At 36.7% G+C, this 17486-nt stretch overlaps 1 protein-coding gene across 1 annotated transcript; it reads left to right on the top strand.

Moving 5' to 3' along the window:
- Positions 1 to 4226: 4226 nt before the first annotated feature.
- Positions 4227 to 16531, top strand: LOC104605200 (uncharacterized). Its single transcript, XM_010269854.3, has 5 exons — positions 4227 to 4709; positions 7381 to 7478; positions 7585 to 7650; positions 10847 to 11550; positions 16184 to 16531. Exons 1-5 carry the CDS (start codon positions 4297 to 4299, stop codon positions 16187 to 16189), a joined length of 1287 nt encoding a protein of 428 aa, XP_010268156.1. The 5' UTR covers positions 4227 to 4296; the 3' UTR covers positions 16190 to 16531.
- Positions 16532 to 17486: the final 955 nt, after the last annotated feature.

The following is a 17486-nucleotide window of genomic DNA, read 5'->3' as shown; positions in this document are numbered from 1 at the left end:
TAGTGTTTACAAGGTGTTTGTAAAATTTCTTAAGAGATAATGACAGCAAAAGGCATAGGTTTTCAGTTTCAGATTGAGAGGTTTGATGGCAAAGGTAGTTTTACCCTACGACAGAGAAAGGTAAAGGACATCCTGGTTCAACAAGGCTTGGCTAGAGCATTGAAGGGAAATGATGGGAAGCCAGAAGACATGAAGGATGCTGATTGGAAGGATATCGAGTCAAGGTGTGTCAGTATGATTTGATTGCTCCTAACTAATAATGTTATGTTTAACGTTATGGAGGAAGATTCTGCACTGGAATTGTGGGATAAGTTGGATAAGCTTTATTTGGGAAAAAAAACTTAACTACAAAGCTATATCTGAAGTGGTAGTTGTACGAGTTGAAGATGGAAGAAGGTGAGATTATCCTATAACACCTAAATGTGTTCAACAATATCTTGGATCAACTAGGGAAAGTTGATGTCAATGTAGAGGAAGAAGAAATGGGCATTTTGCTTCTTACCTCACTTCCTGATTCGTATGAAAACTTGGTAACAACATTGTTGTACAGGAAATATACAATGAAGCTGGAGGAAGTTACTGCATCTCTTATAGCCAATGAGGTTATGAAGAAGCCCAAGTATGAGAGCCGGCAAGACTTTGCGTTGGTCACGGTGGGAACGGATAAAAAAGGAAGGTCGTCTAACAGAGGATCTGAGAGCAGTAGGTCTAAATCCAATGTTAGGGGAAGTGTAAAGTACAGTGTTATAGATGCAAGGAATTTGGTCACATGAAGAGAGATTGTCTTGCATGAAAAATGAGTGGGGATGAATTTGGAAGCATGGCAATTGCATCTGATGATGATAGAGACGTTCTCACAGTCTCCGAAGGTATATGCAAATTTTCTCCAAATGAGTGGGTTTTAGATTTTGGATGTTTTATGCATATTTGCTCCAGGAAGGAATATTTTGACACATCCCAAGAGAGGAAGATAGGTGTTGTCTCATTGGATGATGGATCTACATGTAACATCACGGGTGTTGGGACAAAAAAAATCAAAATGTTTGATAGAGTAGTTCGCACTTTGGGTGGTGTGGCGTATGTCAAAAAATGTGCATGAATCTAATATCACTTAGCTGGTTAGACTCCAAGGGATGCAAGATTTTTGCTGTAGGTAGAGTCATGAAAATCACACGTGGAGGTATGGTCCTGATGAAGGGAGAAAAATGCAAGGATTTGTACCATTTGGTTGGGAGTACTATGGTTCCCAAGACATCGGCAAAATGTTGGAAACGGAATGCACAAGGTAGTGTGGCCACATGAAGGGTCTATTTTGCGGATAGAGTGAGACAAGTGCTACAAGTTTCCAAGGTACAGATGATGGTGAGATGAAGACTCCTGTTGGAAGAGATGAATGATCGATGTCCCTCTCTTAAATTAATTAGGATTGTTAACTTGGGTACAATTACACAGGTACATTGGTCATCTTGTTTGAATCAGGTGGAGTCAGGCCCGAATTATTCAAGTTATGTGTAGATGGTGATGCTTTAAGGCCAATGGAAGTTTGCGGTATTTGCAAACAGATGGAGGAATAAATAGTATATCTCTAAGGTGGTTAAAAAATAAGCCAAAGTGGAGATTGTTGGGATTGTGTCTTATTTTTTACAGCTGTTGGATTAATTTTAATTTAACAGTTGGTGTGGTTCATCTTTAGGTTAAAGAGGTTTTACATATAAAAACTTTCTTTTGTATGTAAGGTTAAGGCTTTTTGGGAGAAAAAGATGCGAGAGAAAAATGCAGAATGCTCTTGGTGTAAGAATGAGTTTTTTCTCTTATTTTTGTTATTCAAGTTGAGAGAAAAGGGAAAACGGGTGTACAAGGGTTAATGGTTGGTTTGGGCTACAAGCCGCAAAGTACTTGTATTGTTCTCATTTTCTTTCATAGTGAAGTACAAATTTCGTCTCTCCCGTGGACGTAGGTGATAAGGCCAAACCATGTAAATCTTTGTGTTATTTGTGGCGCATGCTTTTATTTGTGTTTGTTTTGATTTTATCATTTTCGCTTCTATTAGATTTCTCATGGTTGCTATTTCAAATACCTTGTGATTTTATAATGTGGGTGGTTGTTGTGAGGCCCCAACATAAAACCTATTAATCCAATTACAAAGCACTCTCATGCACGGACGTTGCCCATATCCTTTATGCGCTTGAATTGCTATAGAGTCTCAAGGTTGTGACAATCGGCGGGGATGACGATGTTCCTCACCAAGAATTGCTTTATTTATGCCTGGATTGCTGCAAAGGCTCAAGGTTGTGACGATTGGTGGGAACAACGATGTTCTCACAAGGAATTGCTTGATTGCCATTGGAATCACTCAAGGTTGCTGCAATATTGTCTCTACCATTCTTGTTTTGATGTGACCAAGAGAAAGAGTGGATCCTCTACTTTTAGTGACTCTGGTCGCAGACTTTGGTTGGTTTAATAGTGGAATTGGATGCAGACCCCTATCTATCCATTCCAGAGTCTGAGAAGGGGCCCTGTTTTTTCTAGATTGGAGGCTCTGGACCCTCTGGTAGTAGAGGCAGTTGTGGCCATGTCGAGTCGACAATTGAGGCACTGAGAGTCTGACAAGGAGCCCTGTTTTCCATATTGGAGGCTTTGGTAGTAGAAACGGTTGTGGCCATGTCGAACTCAGTAACTGAGGCACCAAAATGAACTGCCTCTCATTTGGTGGGTTCAGAACAACCGTCGACACCGACATTTTCCCTTTTCTTATGGTTCATCCTCACCACGTTGTTTTGCGCCATACGTGGATAGAGAAACAAATCAGTTGTAGAGGATTGTTCATGAAGCTCATCGGTTGCAGAAAAGCTAATCGTTTCTCTATGCCAAGCACTTTCTTCATCGCCTCTGCATCGAAACAAATTGTTGTGCCGACCATAATGTCTAGTCAGATCCACCTCCACAAACGAGAACTCAGGAAGGTTTCTGAAGATTGTGAGGTGGTGGACGATGGATGTAGGGACGACTGTAGCGAGATACAACAAATGCACAACATAGAGAACTTAAGAAGGTTTTTGAAAATTTTCATCAATTGGGGTTTATTTTGAAAATTTGAGGAATAATAGAGGGCATATTCGATATTATGTTTTTCATTAGTGTTTAATGAGATGCCAATTGCCGGTAGGAGTGTTTTAAAATAATATGTAGACACTAAAGATAAAATTAGTCAATTAGCTAAAACATAAGAGTAGTTTAAGAAATTTTCCCAAGGATAAACTACTGAAAGCTTCTCTAAAGTTTTTGACTGTTGTTGAAACTTCCTATAAAGTTTGTTAGTTGCAATTTCCTCCACATAACTTTTTATATAGTTCCAAGTGGATCCCCTCCATTAGAATACTCTAATAAGAGATACAAAAATGTCTAAAAGGTTGATTTCTACATAAAAAAAAACGATAGTTACCTTTAGTGATTGATATGAAGGGCAAATTTGAAAATAGATCAATTTCAAAAAAGAGAATGGAGAGGCTTTGGGTAGTAATTGATAATGAAGAAAAAATTTGGAAAATAAATATTTTGGTCAAATGTAACTACATGGGTATTTTGGACATTTTCATGCCTTTTCTTAGAGTATTATAATAAAGTGGGTCTAATTGCATCTATGTTAGAAAATTTAGGGGAGGTGATACAATTACCAAACTTCAAGGGAGATTTTAACAACTACCAAAAACTTCAAGGGAGGTTTCAACAACTTACCCAAGGAGAAAAGATGAACTATTACTAAGAAAAAATGTAATTTGGGTTAGGGGTGAACAAGAAAAACCGAAAAAGCCGAACTGAATCGACAAGACTGAACCAAAAATTCCAGTTAACAGAAACTATTGGTTTGGTATTTTGGAAAAACCAAAGTTACTAATTTGGTTTTAACTAATATATATACTTATGTATTATATATATTTTCACATATATATTATATATGTATTATAAATGAACATATATGTATTATATATTATAAATGAATATATCCAACTGTGCTTAGGGAAAAACCTGAACCGTCATTCTCCCTTTAAATAACTCCCAAGTTCCAACAATGGATGGTAATCTTTTTCGAATTAATTGACGGAACGCTAACGGAGGTGTCTTTGTCTCACAGCTAAAATCCAGGGGGTATTTGTCAGAAATTATTGCGGTGGTCTTTGTAATTGACACAAAAATTTCGTCACGCTGCTTACAAAACATCTTCTTAAACCCCTCGTTTGGTTTGGAAAACCCTAGTAAGCTCTTCATTCTCTCGTCGTGGTCGTCCAGCAATCAGCAATGGCTCTATCGTCCCTCCGTCTTCGTCGATCATTATCCCTCTCATCGTCTCTTTTCAGGCACCATCGCTTCTTCTCTGCAACATCTTCTGCTTCTTCTTCCTTTTCTGTTTTAGATCGTCCAATTTCCTCGGCATCCTTAATTACAAATATTCTTCAAAACCCTAGCCCTCGATTCCCTTCAAATCCTTTCCGGATTCAATCTCTTTCGTTCCACTCGTCGCCCTCATTGTCCTATTCATCGTCGTCAAGGTCACGCAATGATGATGAAAAGATATCGCCAGACACGATTCTGTTCGAGGGTTGCGATTACAATCATTGGCTCATCACCATGGAGTTCCCCAAAGATCCCAAACCCACTCCTGAGGAGATGGTCGAGACCTATGTTCAAACCCTAGCAAAAGTTGTTGGGAGGTATGGTTCTCCCTCTCTGATTTTGGTTCCTGGTGGTCTGAACTCTGAACCGAGTATCTAGTTGCTACGTATATATTTTATGCCACGGTACATTGTGTTTCCTTTTTCTGTTGTTGTTAGAGAATCGCTCTCTACTTATTGATCGATAAAAAAAGAAAATCGCTCTCTACTATGAGACAAATATATACTCGTTATTGCTATAAAATTTTAAATGTCATTTCTTCTTGATTAAACCATACTATTTGAGGTGGTCTTGGCCTGACCTCTTACTAAGTGAACTTCCTCCCATGCCAATTACGTTTTCTTATTGGCTTTGGTCCATGCTACATGAGCATAGTTTTCAAGGCATCTAAGCGATTCTCTGCGACACTGGGGCGCCTAGTCACTTAGTGGCCTTAGGCGATAAAAATTTTATAATATAAAAAACTAACTTTTGGCTAGTTTCCTATTTTTATATACCCATTCAGCATGCATATTAATCGAAAGAATAACAATTTCTCTTTATTAAGAACATTAAATTTTCTCTAAAAATGTGGCAAATCATCAAATCTAAAAGATAAAAAATCTTTTACTTATATTAGTTTCATTATTCTAAAAAATAACACTACTATAATAAGTATTTAAAAGAGCAATTTCATATCAATTAGCAGCTAAAGAATGTTACTAACTTCATATGGTAAATATTCAAGATAGAAAGTAAAATAGAAAAAACAAGGTGTTTCTGTTTTATTTAATTAGAGAGAGAGAATAGAAAAAAAGAACCTCTTTATAATTCTATTCTTTCTTTCCTCTTTCTTTTTTTTTCTTTCTTTTTCTCTCCTCAAACAAAACTCTTTGAATCTCTCTCTCTCTCTATATATATTAAAATGTATTAATACATACATACATTAATAGGATACAACAATATAAATGATATTATAAAAGACGCCCACCATGTCATTTTTGTTGCCTAGCTAGAAGGGTGCCTGGTTGCTAAATGTCAAGGAATTGGGTGAGGAATCCAACCAAGGGCACCTAGTCGCCTAGGCGGGCACCTAGGTGATGCCTTGGCAACCATGTACATGAATTCATTGATTGAAGGGAGGAATATGTGCTCACTACTTTCTGGATTTTTTCACACCATTGAAAAATGAGCTGATATTATAAATGTTATCATCCAGAAATAGCCTTGTCGTAATTGATCGTAAACCATATCAAGCAATTAAATTTCTACAGGAATGAAAATTTTCATTATTTTTCCTATTTCATGTCAGCTACATACATCTTTCAGTCCAGTTCATTTACAGAACTGGATATGTGCATTTTCATCTTCCTGATAGGGATATCTATTATTTTTTGGCAGATGGATGTGATTTTTTTTTTGATAATACAAGAAAAAATTTATTAAAAGGAAAAAGGGAAGCTCCAATACAACCACATACTCGAAACAGAAAAACAACACAAGAACCCCAAAAAGAGACAATACTTAAATAAACTCAAACATCTCCCACAAACTCTCCCCTCCTTTCTCCTACCAATTTCAGAAAAGCAACACAAGAACCCCCAAAAGAGACAATACTTAAAGAAACTCAAACATCTCCCACAAACTCTCCCCTCCTTTCTCCTACCAATTTCAGAGTCCAGACCCCTTACCCCCTCCTTACAAGTTACAACCTGAATTACTCCTCCCCAATAAAATCTTGTTCTTGCCCTTCTCCCTTGTTCTGTGTCTCATCCCCTTCCCCGGTAGTAATTTTTGCAAGACTCTCCTTTTTTCTTCTCAAACTCTTCAAAAGCTCTTCTGACAAAGGCCTTTCCACCCACAAAAAAAAAACCCAATGACTTGCCTACCTCCACCTTCCTATCAACCAAATTATCAAGATCCACACTTCTAAGTACTGCATATTGCATGCCATAATAATGTGATTAAGTGGTTTTGATCTGTTTTACTAAATCACTATATATACTTCTGTATCAAAGTTTCATCTGTAGTTCACATTACCCAACTTAAGATGAATCCTTTTGTTGCTTCCGAGTTCCAACCTGTCCTTCAATTTTCTTAATATGCCCATTGGCTCTAGCTAGAAGACAGAATGAAGTGACCTAGGTGATAGATATGGTTTTTTTTTTTTTTTATAATAGACTAATAGAGATTGGATATGGTTGTGCAATCTATTTAATTTCTTGTATCACCATTGGGGAAGTGACCCATTAGTTCAGTTGTCTAGGATGTTAGGTGCATTTTCCTAAACTGGATGTATATTTAACATGGTTACTGTTTCTCAACCGATGATCTATATTCACTGATTCTTTTAAAGAGTTCTTAGAAGTACATGGTCACTAGTTTGCCAGTTTTTGGTTTGGATGATGATGATCTCTTTTATTGGTGGACATTCCAATGGGTCTGAATTCTGACACTGATCAATAAGCTGCAATTTGTTGTATTACTGTTCCAAGGGTACCTTACGTTTATAAAGGTTTCTTTTTGATTGTGGTTATATAAGATTTCCTAGTCGCCAATCAATTGGATGATTGTTGGTGTGGCAAGATTTACATCTTTGTTACATTTCATCTATGATATTTACTTGCTGGATATTTTCGATGGAATATTTGTTTGTGAGCAAGAACATATATGGAGTTGTAAATTGGGAGAGAAGTAGGCCAATTTAGTGATGCTTTTCTATGGGTGTAGTGTGGAAGAGGCAAAGAAAAGAATGTATGCCTGTAGCACAACAACCTATACTGGCTTCCAGGCTGTGATGACTGAGGAAATGTCAGAGAAGTTTCGAGGTAAGCTTTTCTGGTAATGAGTTTATCTAGAAAGCACACAGTTTGGCTTTTCTAATATATCCTTTTTCTATATTTTTTGTTTCTTTAATTTTAATTTCTTAATCAGGTTTGCCTGGAGTTGTTTTTATTTTGCCCGATTCCTACATTGATCCGGTGAACAAGGAGTATGGAGGTATTGTTTTTCATGATATCCCCTCTTTCCTATCTGAAAAGCTGAAATGTATTTGCTTTCTAAAATTTAACCTGAATATTATTTTGATTCTAGCATGGTTTTGCATCAGTGGTTCTTTGTTAAATAGCCAACATATAATGCATCACAATTTAGGTAACTGGTATTGTTGTCTCTCGCGTAGGTACATACCTGAATACCTCGTTCATCTATGTGCCTAGGAGTGCTAACATGCTGTCTGACTCTTTGGCAAGAGCAAGGGGGTTGGGGCTGTCTATAAGGCTCTGTTTGGTTTGTGGGGTGGGGATGAGAACAAGGGAATATTCCAAAAATATTCCCTTTTCTCTTGTTTGTTTTAAGGGAAGTAGAGGGATGGGATGAGAAAAATGTGGGATGACAGATCCCAAAATCATGGAGCCGGTGGAAAAACTGAGAAACCCCGTTCGAACCCAGAAGCAGAGCAGCGGCAGCGACATCCCCTCTCAGTCACTTTCTTCTCCCCCTCGCCTCTCTTCTCTTTCTTATTCCGTGTTTTGTTTTTCGTAGCACTATTCATTGTCTTCTTGACAACGAACACAGGAAATACCAGCGGTGGTGACTAGTGCACCCCACAGCGGTGGTGACCAAAGCATTGTTCACCGTCTTCACAACACTGTTACATCTTCGCTTTCCATTGACAAACTATTGTTTGTCTTTTTCTTGGTGAAATAGAGCACCCCACAGTGGCGGTGACCAGAGCATTGTTCATTGTCTTCGCAACACTACTACATCTTTGCTTTCCGCCAATGAACTACTATCCGTCTTCCTCTTGGTGAAACAGAGCACCCCATAGCGGCTATTCGTCTACGATCATCCTCTGTTATAGAGAAAGTGCGAAGGGGGGACCACTACGCGGTGCCGGAGGACATCTTCGGAGCTTCAGTCATGGAGTTCTCTGACTCTCCCTCCATCTTCCTCTTCTCTCTTCTCCCTCATAACAGTGTTTTCCTATTATTTTCCCATATATAAAACCAAACAATGGAAAGGTAAATTTTACACTTTCCCATCCCATCCCATCCCACCCAAATCTTTCTACAAACCAAACAAAGCCTAAAGGGTTGCTCTATTCAGGTTGTATAATATCTAATGTAGAAATTGTTTTGCTTTTCCTTTTTCTATGTTAACTACAAGGTTTAAAGTATCGGAAATGGAATGTGTATTGAAGAGGCAATTTTAAGAGATGTATCGAGATACACTTTGGATACGCATAGATAAAAGGGTTGCTCTATTCCAGGCTGTATAATATGTAATGTAGAAATTGTTTTGCTTTTCCTTTTTCAATGTTAATTGCAAGGTTTAAAGTATTGGAAATGGAATGTGTATTGAAGAGGCAATTTTAAGAGATGTATCGAGATACACTTTGGATACACATAGATAAAAGAAAATTAAGATACACATGGATACACTGAGAAACTCTTAAATCTTAAAGAAACTATAATAATAATAAATGAGTTTTATATGACTATAAACGAGTTATTTAAACATAAAAAAACCATATTTCAATGATTTATATATTGGAAACTATTGAAAAAATGATGGAAGAATTAAAATGTGTGCGTACATACTCACATACCATAGTTTTTTAAAGAACCAATATAATTTGTATTAATATTTATCATTGTTTAGAAAATAGGAATGGATTGACCAGTTGGACCGGTTGAACCATGACTTAGAGAGATTTCGGCCGGTTCAGTCATGCTCCCAAAATCGGATTGGGTAAAAAAATGGCCAAAACTACCAACCTAGATAATCAAACTAGAAAGTTGATGAACCAGTCTAGAAAACCACTTGGTGTTTTGAAATTTAGCACATTAATGCAGACTCTAAAGGCCATAACTTTTCACTCAAATGTCCGATTGGAGTGATTGTGTAACTTTTCAAGATAGGTGTCTTATAAAAAATTGAAACTAAAATAAAAAAATATATGTTATAGAAGAATATAATTACATGTTTTGAATATATTATAATAATCTAAAAAGAGCGTTTAATTAAAATTTATAATACATATTAATATGCCAAGCATTGAGGGTATGGTGTGGTGGCAAGCTTGTAGTTGTTGAAAATGAATGACTAGGGTTCGAATCCCTTTGGTCATCTATTTGTGATTTTTATACGCAAATTTAGTGGCATGCCAAATTCAAATTCAAATCTGAAATTGCCTTAAATGTACTATTTAGTTCACCTTTAATGGCATGCAATTAAATGTGATAATTAAGAGTCATATAATTTAAATTTGGAGAGAGGGGAATTAAATTTGATATTTAAAAGGTGTCAAAATTAAATAAGAGAGAGAATACTATTAAATTGATATGGGCCTGTATCGGACTGATATGAACGAAAATAAATGAAACATACAAATTCTGTATGTTCCATGTATTGGATGCTCAATGTCATGTATAGAGTCATTACCTACCTGAGAGGGCTTATGCCTGAGTGAGGGGGTGTATCATGGCGTAATTGGATTAAAAATTAATTGATAAAAAATGGATTAAAAAAGTATTTTTTATGTTAGTGGGATTGATCAGCCTTTGGCTGTTTGTTATAACTTCTTTATAATGGAGAGTAGTAAATGATGCATCTTTGTACATAAATTCAATGAAATTTTAACTTGTCTATGATAAAAGGAGCCATTCGCCAATGGTGGTGGTCCCTTTTGCCTAGGGTCTTGGGAGGGGTAGATTGGATTTGGACCATACATTTGGCATTCTTTTTTTTTGCATGGAGTTGCTTCTCTCAGGCTTGAACCCATATTGTCATGCTTGTCTGCCCAAGGTTTTACCATTACACCAAGAAATGGGCACTTGAGTACTCAAAGACATGTTCTTAGCAAAAAGTATTAATACATGCCACATGAATAATGAATAGAATCAATAGATGATTTTACCTCATTTTGACCTTGCATAATGATGGGATAATTTTACCATTTTATCTGGAGATTCTCTTTGTATTTTTTGGACTGGAATACTTATGGGAGATTTTGCACTATTCGCCAAAGTTAGATACTTTCTGACCTAGGTGGGATCATAAAGCATTGGGTCTTGGCACTCTGGATACTTGATGTATTCACATGTCTAAACATATTTGTTTATGTGTATTATATTTCTGGTATTTCATTGTTTCATTTGTATTTACATCTTATTTTCCTTTCTGCAACATTCAGGAGACAAATACATTAATGGGACAATCATCCCAAGGCCTCCTCCTGTTCAATATGGAAGGTCACAAGGAAGATATGGTGACCGAAATCGAAATTATGACAGGCCAAGATATGACAGACAAAGAGACTCGATGCCAACCCAACAAGGAAACCCACCATATGATCGCCAAGGATCAATGCAGGGAGATGGAAGGAATTATGGACCCCAGCAGAACTATGCACCCCAACAAAACTATCCACCCCAACAAAACTATCAACCTCAACAAAATTATCCATCACAACAAAACTATGCACCACAACAAAACTATGGTTCAACTGGACAGGGAGAAAGAAGAGATTTTAGGCCAACAGGCAACATGGATTATGCTCCTGGAGGACAAGACAATTATCAGAGAGAGAGAAGAGATGCAATGCCTTCATATCAGAGGGATAACAACCAAGGGGCGCAAGGAAACTACTATTCTCAAGAACGTAGGGACTTACCACAAGGAGATCGAAGGGACTATGCACCTCCTGAACATAGGGACCTTAATAGGAACTTTGGACCTCAGAGTGGTGGGAATTATGGACAAGGAGCAGGTTCTGGATATGGTCAGAGTTACCCTGGGCATGGAGAGCCTCAAAATTTTTCACAAGTGGAGAGGAGGGATGATATGCAAGGGGATCAAAGAAACCATGCACCTCAGGGACAATTTGGAGTGAACCAGGTATTGCTGTTATCCTTATAATTGTTGCAAAGTCCTCAGCCACTTTTGAAGGTCAACAAACATGCCCACAGACAATAGATTCATCATGATACCACTTTACCCTTTTTGTACATTCCCTCAAGGGCATATATTCTGTTGAACAATGAATCAATAAATTTGCCAAAGATTTCTTACAAATTTTAATATAAGATGAAGAATGCTAGTGACATGGGCCTTTCATCACAATGGGACCTAGTTTTGTTCTTTTGATTTGAAGGCCCATGGTTCTAAAATTGTTTATTCAAAAAAGGACCTAGCATAAGTTCATTCATAGAGACTCTTGGGCTGTGATTGAGTAAATGGAATTTTGGGATGGCAATGGGACCTAGTTTTGTTCTTTTGATTTGAAGGCCCATGATTCTAAAATTGTTTATTTAAAAAAGGACCTAGCGTATGTTCATCCATAGAGACTCTTGGGCTGTGATTGAGTAAATGGAATTCGTGGGTGTCAATGGCATTTATTGGAACTGCTTCCACAAATTTCTAGATTCAACCTTTTCTTGCCCACTTCTTTGCTGGCACAGAATTCAGAAACTAGCAGAAATTTAATCCTTGAAATTCTTTTTGAATTGAAGCCCAAGAGGCAGCAATGGCCCATGTATAGATTCCGTAGTTGCTAAGGTGTCGAGCTGATTCATCATTGAGGGTGATTTGAGAACTGTTGTGGAATGGTTGAAGAAGGGGGATGGGGTGACATGGCACTTAGGAAGTGAATTCAGGCTGTCAGAAGACATGACGATCCAAGTTAAATGGGTTAGAAGAACTGCCAACAGTCTGGCAGATGGGTTAGCGAAACAAGGGGTACAAAGACTTTCCTTGTATTGGGCTCAATTGTAATTCTTGGGTTGGGTCAGCTTTACTGAAGCTGAGTTTTTCTTTTTTCCAGTCTCTTGTTGAAATTCTATTTTCTATTATTAATGAAATCATTTGTGTTGCTGATCAAAAAAAGGTGTCTAGCTGATTCTGGGCAACTATGGGGCGACTAGTTGCCTAGGTGGATGGTACCTAGGTCCCTAGGATTAAGAATTTGGTAACCACAAATTAAATTTTGGTTAATTCTCTAGTTTTATATATAAATCAGTATGCATATTAATTGATAAAATTATTAATTCTCTAAGAAGATTAAACTTCCTTTCAAAACATGGCATCATCGTATCTAAAAGTCAATGATATTTTAAAATATTAATTTCAATATTTTCAAAAAAGCTAAATGGAGAAATTTTATAGCAAATTAGCAACTAGAGAAAGCTATAGCTTTTAGCTAGGAAAAGAGCTAAATTTTTATATGATAAAAATTATATAGCAAGTATACTGATAAAAAAATTTATAGAGCAAGTAAAATAGAAAAAGAACAAGGGCAAAGCCAAAAAGATGGAAAAACAAAAGAAAAAGAAAATTGTTGACTTTTCTTTTCCTTTTCTCTCTTCTCAAAATCCTCGGATATTTTTAAGTTTTAATAGTAAAATTTTAAAGCAATGTAACCAAAAAAATTAAAGCAAAGTATAAATGGTATACAGAGTATAGAATAGAATGTATTAATATACATATTATTGAATAATAGTATTATCATAAAGTGCCTGATTTTTGTCACATAGGCAGGCACCTTATTGCTTGGACAGGTGTCTTGTTGCTACAAGTCTAGGTGTTCAGAGGTGCCCAACCAAAGTTGTGCCTAGTTGCCAAGATGATGCCTTGACACCTATGATAGAATCCTTTCACAAAAAGTGTAAAGGGTAGAGGAATTCCAAAATTTTATTTCCTTCACCCCTACTTCTTGCAGGTTCAAATTCTTGGGGATATCAATCACTGCTTTAGGAAGGGTAGGATTAAAAAAGATTTTGACTATTCATTTTGGGTGGGCAGGATTTTGCAATAAAGTTGGTAAGTTTAGAGAGATGGAATTTGAAGAAGCAGAATGAGTGGGTGGGGATTTTAATAGGAATGGTGAATATGATCATCTAGAAGAAAGAAGAGATGGGTTCAGAGTTTAAGGAAACAAGGATAGTATTGGGTTTACCGGTATTGAGTTTGTGAATGGGAGAGAGGAAGAATGAAGAGCTTGGATAGGGGTTAATGAAGCATTTTCAAAATGGTTGAAGTGGAAATGAGATTAGGTATTTTGACGAGTTTTTTTTTAATTTTTTTTGGGGGGGAGTGCAACAAAAGTGATCAATGAGGGGGAGTATTGAACTAATTGTCTTTTATGAGATTGTGACTGTTGGTTGGTATACTATCTTTTAATCTTGATTCGGTGTTTTTGATTTTCATATGGTGTGCTTTGCCAAGAGAATGCGGTCAAGTAAGGAAATGTTCCATCTTGGAGGGTGTTTTAACCCATTTTCTCGAAAATTTATTTCTAAATCAAAGTTATCCACTATTTAATTGGTGGCAAAAGGTTTGAGCACTTAAATCTAGGGATGGACACAAAGGGTTATATTATAAATAACAGAAATGAATGTGCTGCCCATAAAGTAACTTAATTGTGTAACTTGTTTGATATCACAACTGTAATACAAAATTTATGAGACTAACTAGTTATTGTATTATTAAGTGGGATAGTAACTAAGTTTTATTTCTTATTCCCCAAAAGTAAACCTATACATATTTTATGAGGATAATTTAATTATAGTTCTATTCCATGGGATTAGAGAAGATGATGTTATTAGAGAGAGTGATTTATCTAGAGTGGATGCAAGGTTCAAAGTATCGGAAACACAAGGTGTATCGAAAGACAATTTCAATAGGCGTATTGGGATACACTTTGGATATACATGGATACGGACTGAAAATCAAGATAGGCATAAATATGCTAGAAAACTCAAATAAATCCTAAAAAAATTGCATTAATTACAATAATTACAAGTTTTATATGATTGTAAACAAGTTATTTATTAACATGTAGACATGTAGAGATGCTCATGTGAATTAAAATTTTGGTCTACTGTTGAGATGACAGTGATTTCTATATGATTTGTTATGTTTAATGATGTTTTATTTTTTCCAATTGGTATCTTTGGTTTGGAGTGTCACCTCATCACACCCATTTTATCAAAAAAAAGCTTGTCTTTTCTATTGTAGTGAATTTTCATTTCATTTACTATAAAAAATGGGGATGGGCAACACCATTTTCAAGAAATGCAACCAATTGCATGATCTTACATGTTTAAGGTAATTAGATATTTTTTTTTCCAAATCTTTACAGGTGCTACTACTTGTTTTAACGATCCAATGGAAGGTTGAATTATGAATGTACTTTTTCTGTTGGTGTTGGTTGGCATGAACTGATATTATTGATGTGATGTAGGCCTTACCGTTCTTGCTTCATTTTTTCACAAGCTATGCAATGGCAAAGGTCTTCTTTCTTTGGCCTTGTTGACATTGACCTTGTGTCTAATCAATAGGAAAAAAAAGAAAAAGGAACAAGGGAAGGAATTATTATGCTAGATATAGCTCATCCTCTAATCCATTCATATATTCTTCTTACATACACAAATGTGTTAGTATAGAAGATATTTTTATTTATTTTTCTTTTGAAGAATGTAGCAAGGTAACCAAAGCACCATAATGATAATAAGAAAACTTTATAAAACAGTTATAAGGTGAGCAATGTTGTATGGGGTAGAGCGATGGACAGCCAAGAAACATGGCAAATAAAAGTGAATTCAACAGAAATGTGAATGCTGAAATGGATGAGTTGGAAAGCTAAGAACGAACATATTCATAGGAACATAAGAGTAGCCCCGTAAGGTGATAAGAAGGGAAATAGAGTTGTGTTGGTTTGATCATGTGCTGAGAAGACCAACTATATGACACTAGTGAGAAGTGATCTTTTGTAGGTTGAAGGGTCAAGAAGAGCTAGGGGATGAGAAAAGTTGTAATGGGTTGAAGCATTGTTTTAGAACCCAGTCTGGAGGCTGAACTAATTCCCCACTGGGTCAGTGGGTAAGTCGATCAACCATCCATGTAAACATGTCAACTTGTAGCCATTTATATAAAGAAGTTTCAAGAAAATAATTACAAAAACCCACTAACCTGTTGAATGGGTGAAGGCGGCTAAATGAATCAACCATCTAGGTTGATGGGTCATTGACCTAAACCAGGATTGACCAAGTCCTTGGTCCAACCATCTGGTCTAACCTGTTGAATGGGTGAAGGCGGCTAAATGAATGAACCATCTAGGTTGATGGGTCATTGACCTAAACCAGGATTGACCAAGTCCTTGATCCAACCATCTGGGTCAACTATAGGTTGAAAACGCCGGGTTGACGTATATAGGCTTCCCATTTAGAAAATTGGGTACATAGGTCCCACTCTGGTTCTAGAGATGTGTTTCCTAATTAAAATTAGAAAGTTGCTTTGTAACCTTTAATCACAAATTAAATCTAATTTAGTTTCCCAAAATGAAAAACCAAGCACAAGGCTTCCAAGAGGTTGAATTGGTATGGAAGATATTCTTTTAGGTGAAGTGTATTTGCTCGATTACAAATCATACCCAAGTTAGGCCTTATCTTTGGTCGCACCTCATATATCTGAGAAGCCTTTTTATTTCACATTTCAGAATGTTCTTCTAAAACCTCTACTTTCTATTGTTTAGTTTTGATGCAGGTGCGTTATTGAGAGCACTTGGTGCTCGTTTTGATGCATTTGAAGGACTGGAATACACAAACAATGATGGCGATAAGGATAAAAAGGACCTACGAAGTCAGTCCAGCTTGGTTTCAAAAACCATATACAAGCGTTTGGTTGGTACAGTCAAGTCATGCATGGGTTATGTGCCGTATCATGTTGTAATTAGCGTGTACTGAGTACTGGCTGACCTCTTGCACTCCAAGATCCAAAATATTTGAAATTTCATCTTTTGTTAAATTTCTCATTTTTTTCCAGTTTATTATATTATATGGGGATGGTATATAATTAATGCGTTGCCTTAACCTATTTATCTCCATTATCGACTTGGAATTTGCATAGGTCTGCTTGTGGGCTTCAGTTTTACTATGGTAGTGATAATATTCCAGAACAGCTCTTATATGAGGAGATGCATGGGCGGAGGCCAAATTGTCTTCTGGCAATTTGCATTTGCATAATGTTGGTAAAGTTTGGAATGAAAACTTGTAAAGCAAAAGTTCTGCCGTGTTACAAGTTTTTTACTCCATTCTCTACTTTTGCCAAGTATTTATTATTTTTCGAGCCTACTCGTGAGTCGTGAAAGTCATGACCTGTATTTGCTAAATTGTCAGCTCCTTTATTTCCTTCTCGCCAAATGTGTGTTGGCTTTTTATATTTTCAATGCTTTTTAGTATTTCTGATCTGCTAGACTATTTGTTCGATCCCTCTGCGGTTGAACTAGACCAATCCAATTCTAACTCGTATCCTTCCCATCTTCTCATGATGCGGAGGCAACTAGTTTGCCGACGCAGTAATGCACAATGAGATCAGGAGGAATTATTGCTGTAGTCACTGTTACTATCAACCCATCTTTTAATAGTACTAGTTTTGTAGACGATGAATCTTTTGACATTTCCTCTACCACAACCACCACCACCTCCTGAGACAGACTCAGACTCATCATGGGACTTATTCGACCCTACTAAACCGAGAAACCGACCAATCTAGGTGATAAAGATGTCAATCGGTTGGACAAATTATGTATAACCATATCAAACCGACCCATGTACAACCCTAGATTTGACCTTGTGCCTCCTAAATGGAGGTGGTGCCATCAACTATCTCTAACTATCTGGTGATCGATAATTGTAATTTACTTGTATGAAACTTGGACACTTGGGCAATTTAGTCAAGGTTCAAGGTATGTATCAGGCGCAATGGCGCATCAGATCATTATCTTGGGGTCGTACTGCAAGGCTTACCGCTGCCAAGATCAATGGCTTATAGCTCGA

This window comes from Nelumbo nucifera, chromosome 1 (assembly GCF_055504915.1).
Source record: "Nelumbo nucifera cultivar China Antique chromosome 1, China Antique-T2T, whole genome shotgun sequence".
In the NCBI taxonomy this organism is placed as follows: Eukaryota; Viridiplantae; Streptophyta; class Magnoliopsida; order Proteales; family Nelumbonaceae; genus Nelumbo; species Nelumbo nucifera.
This window is presented reverse-complemented; position numbering and strand designations above follow the sequence as displayed.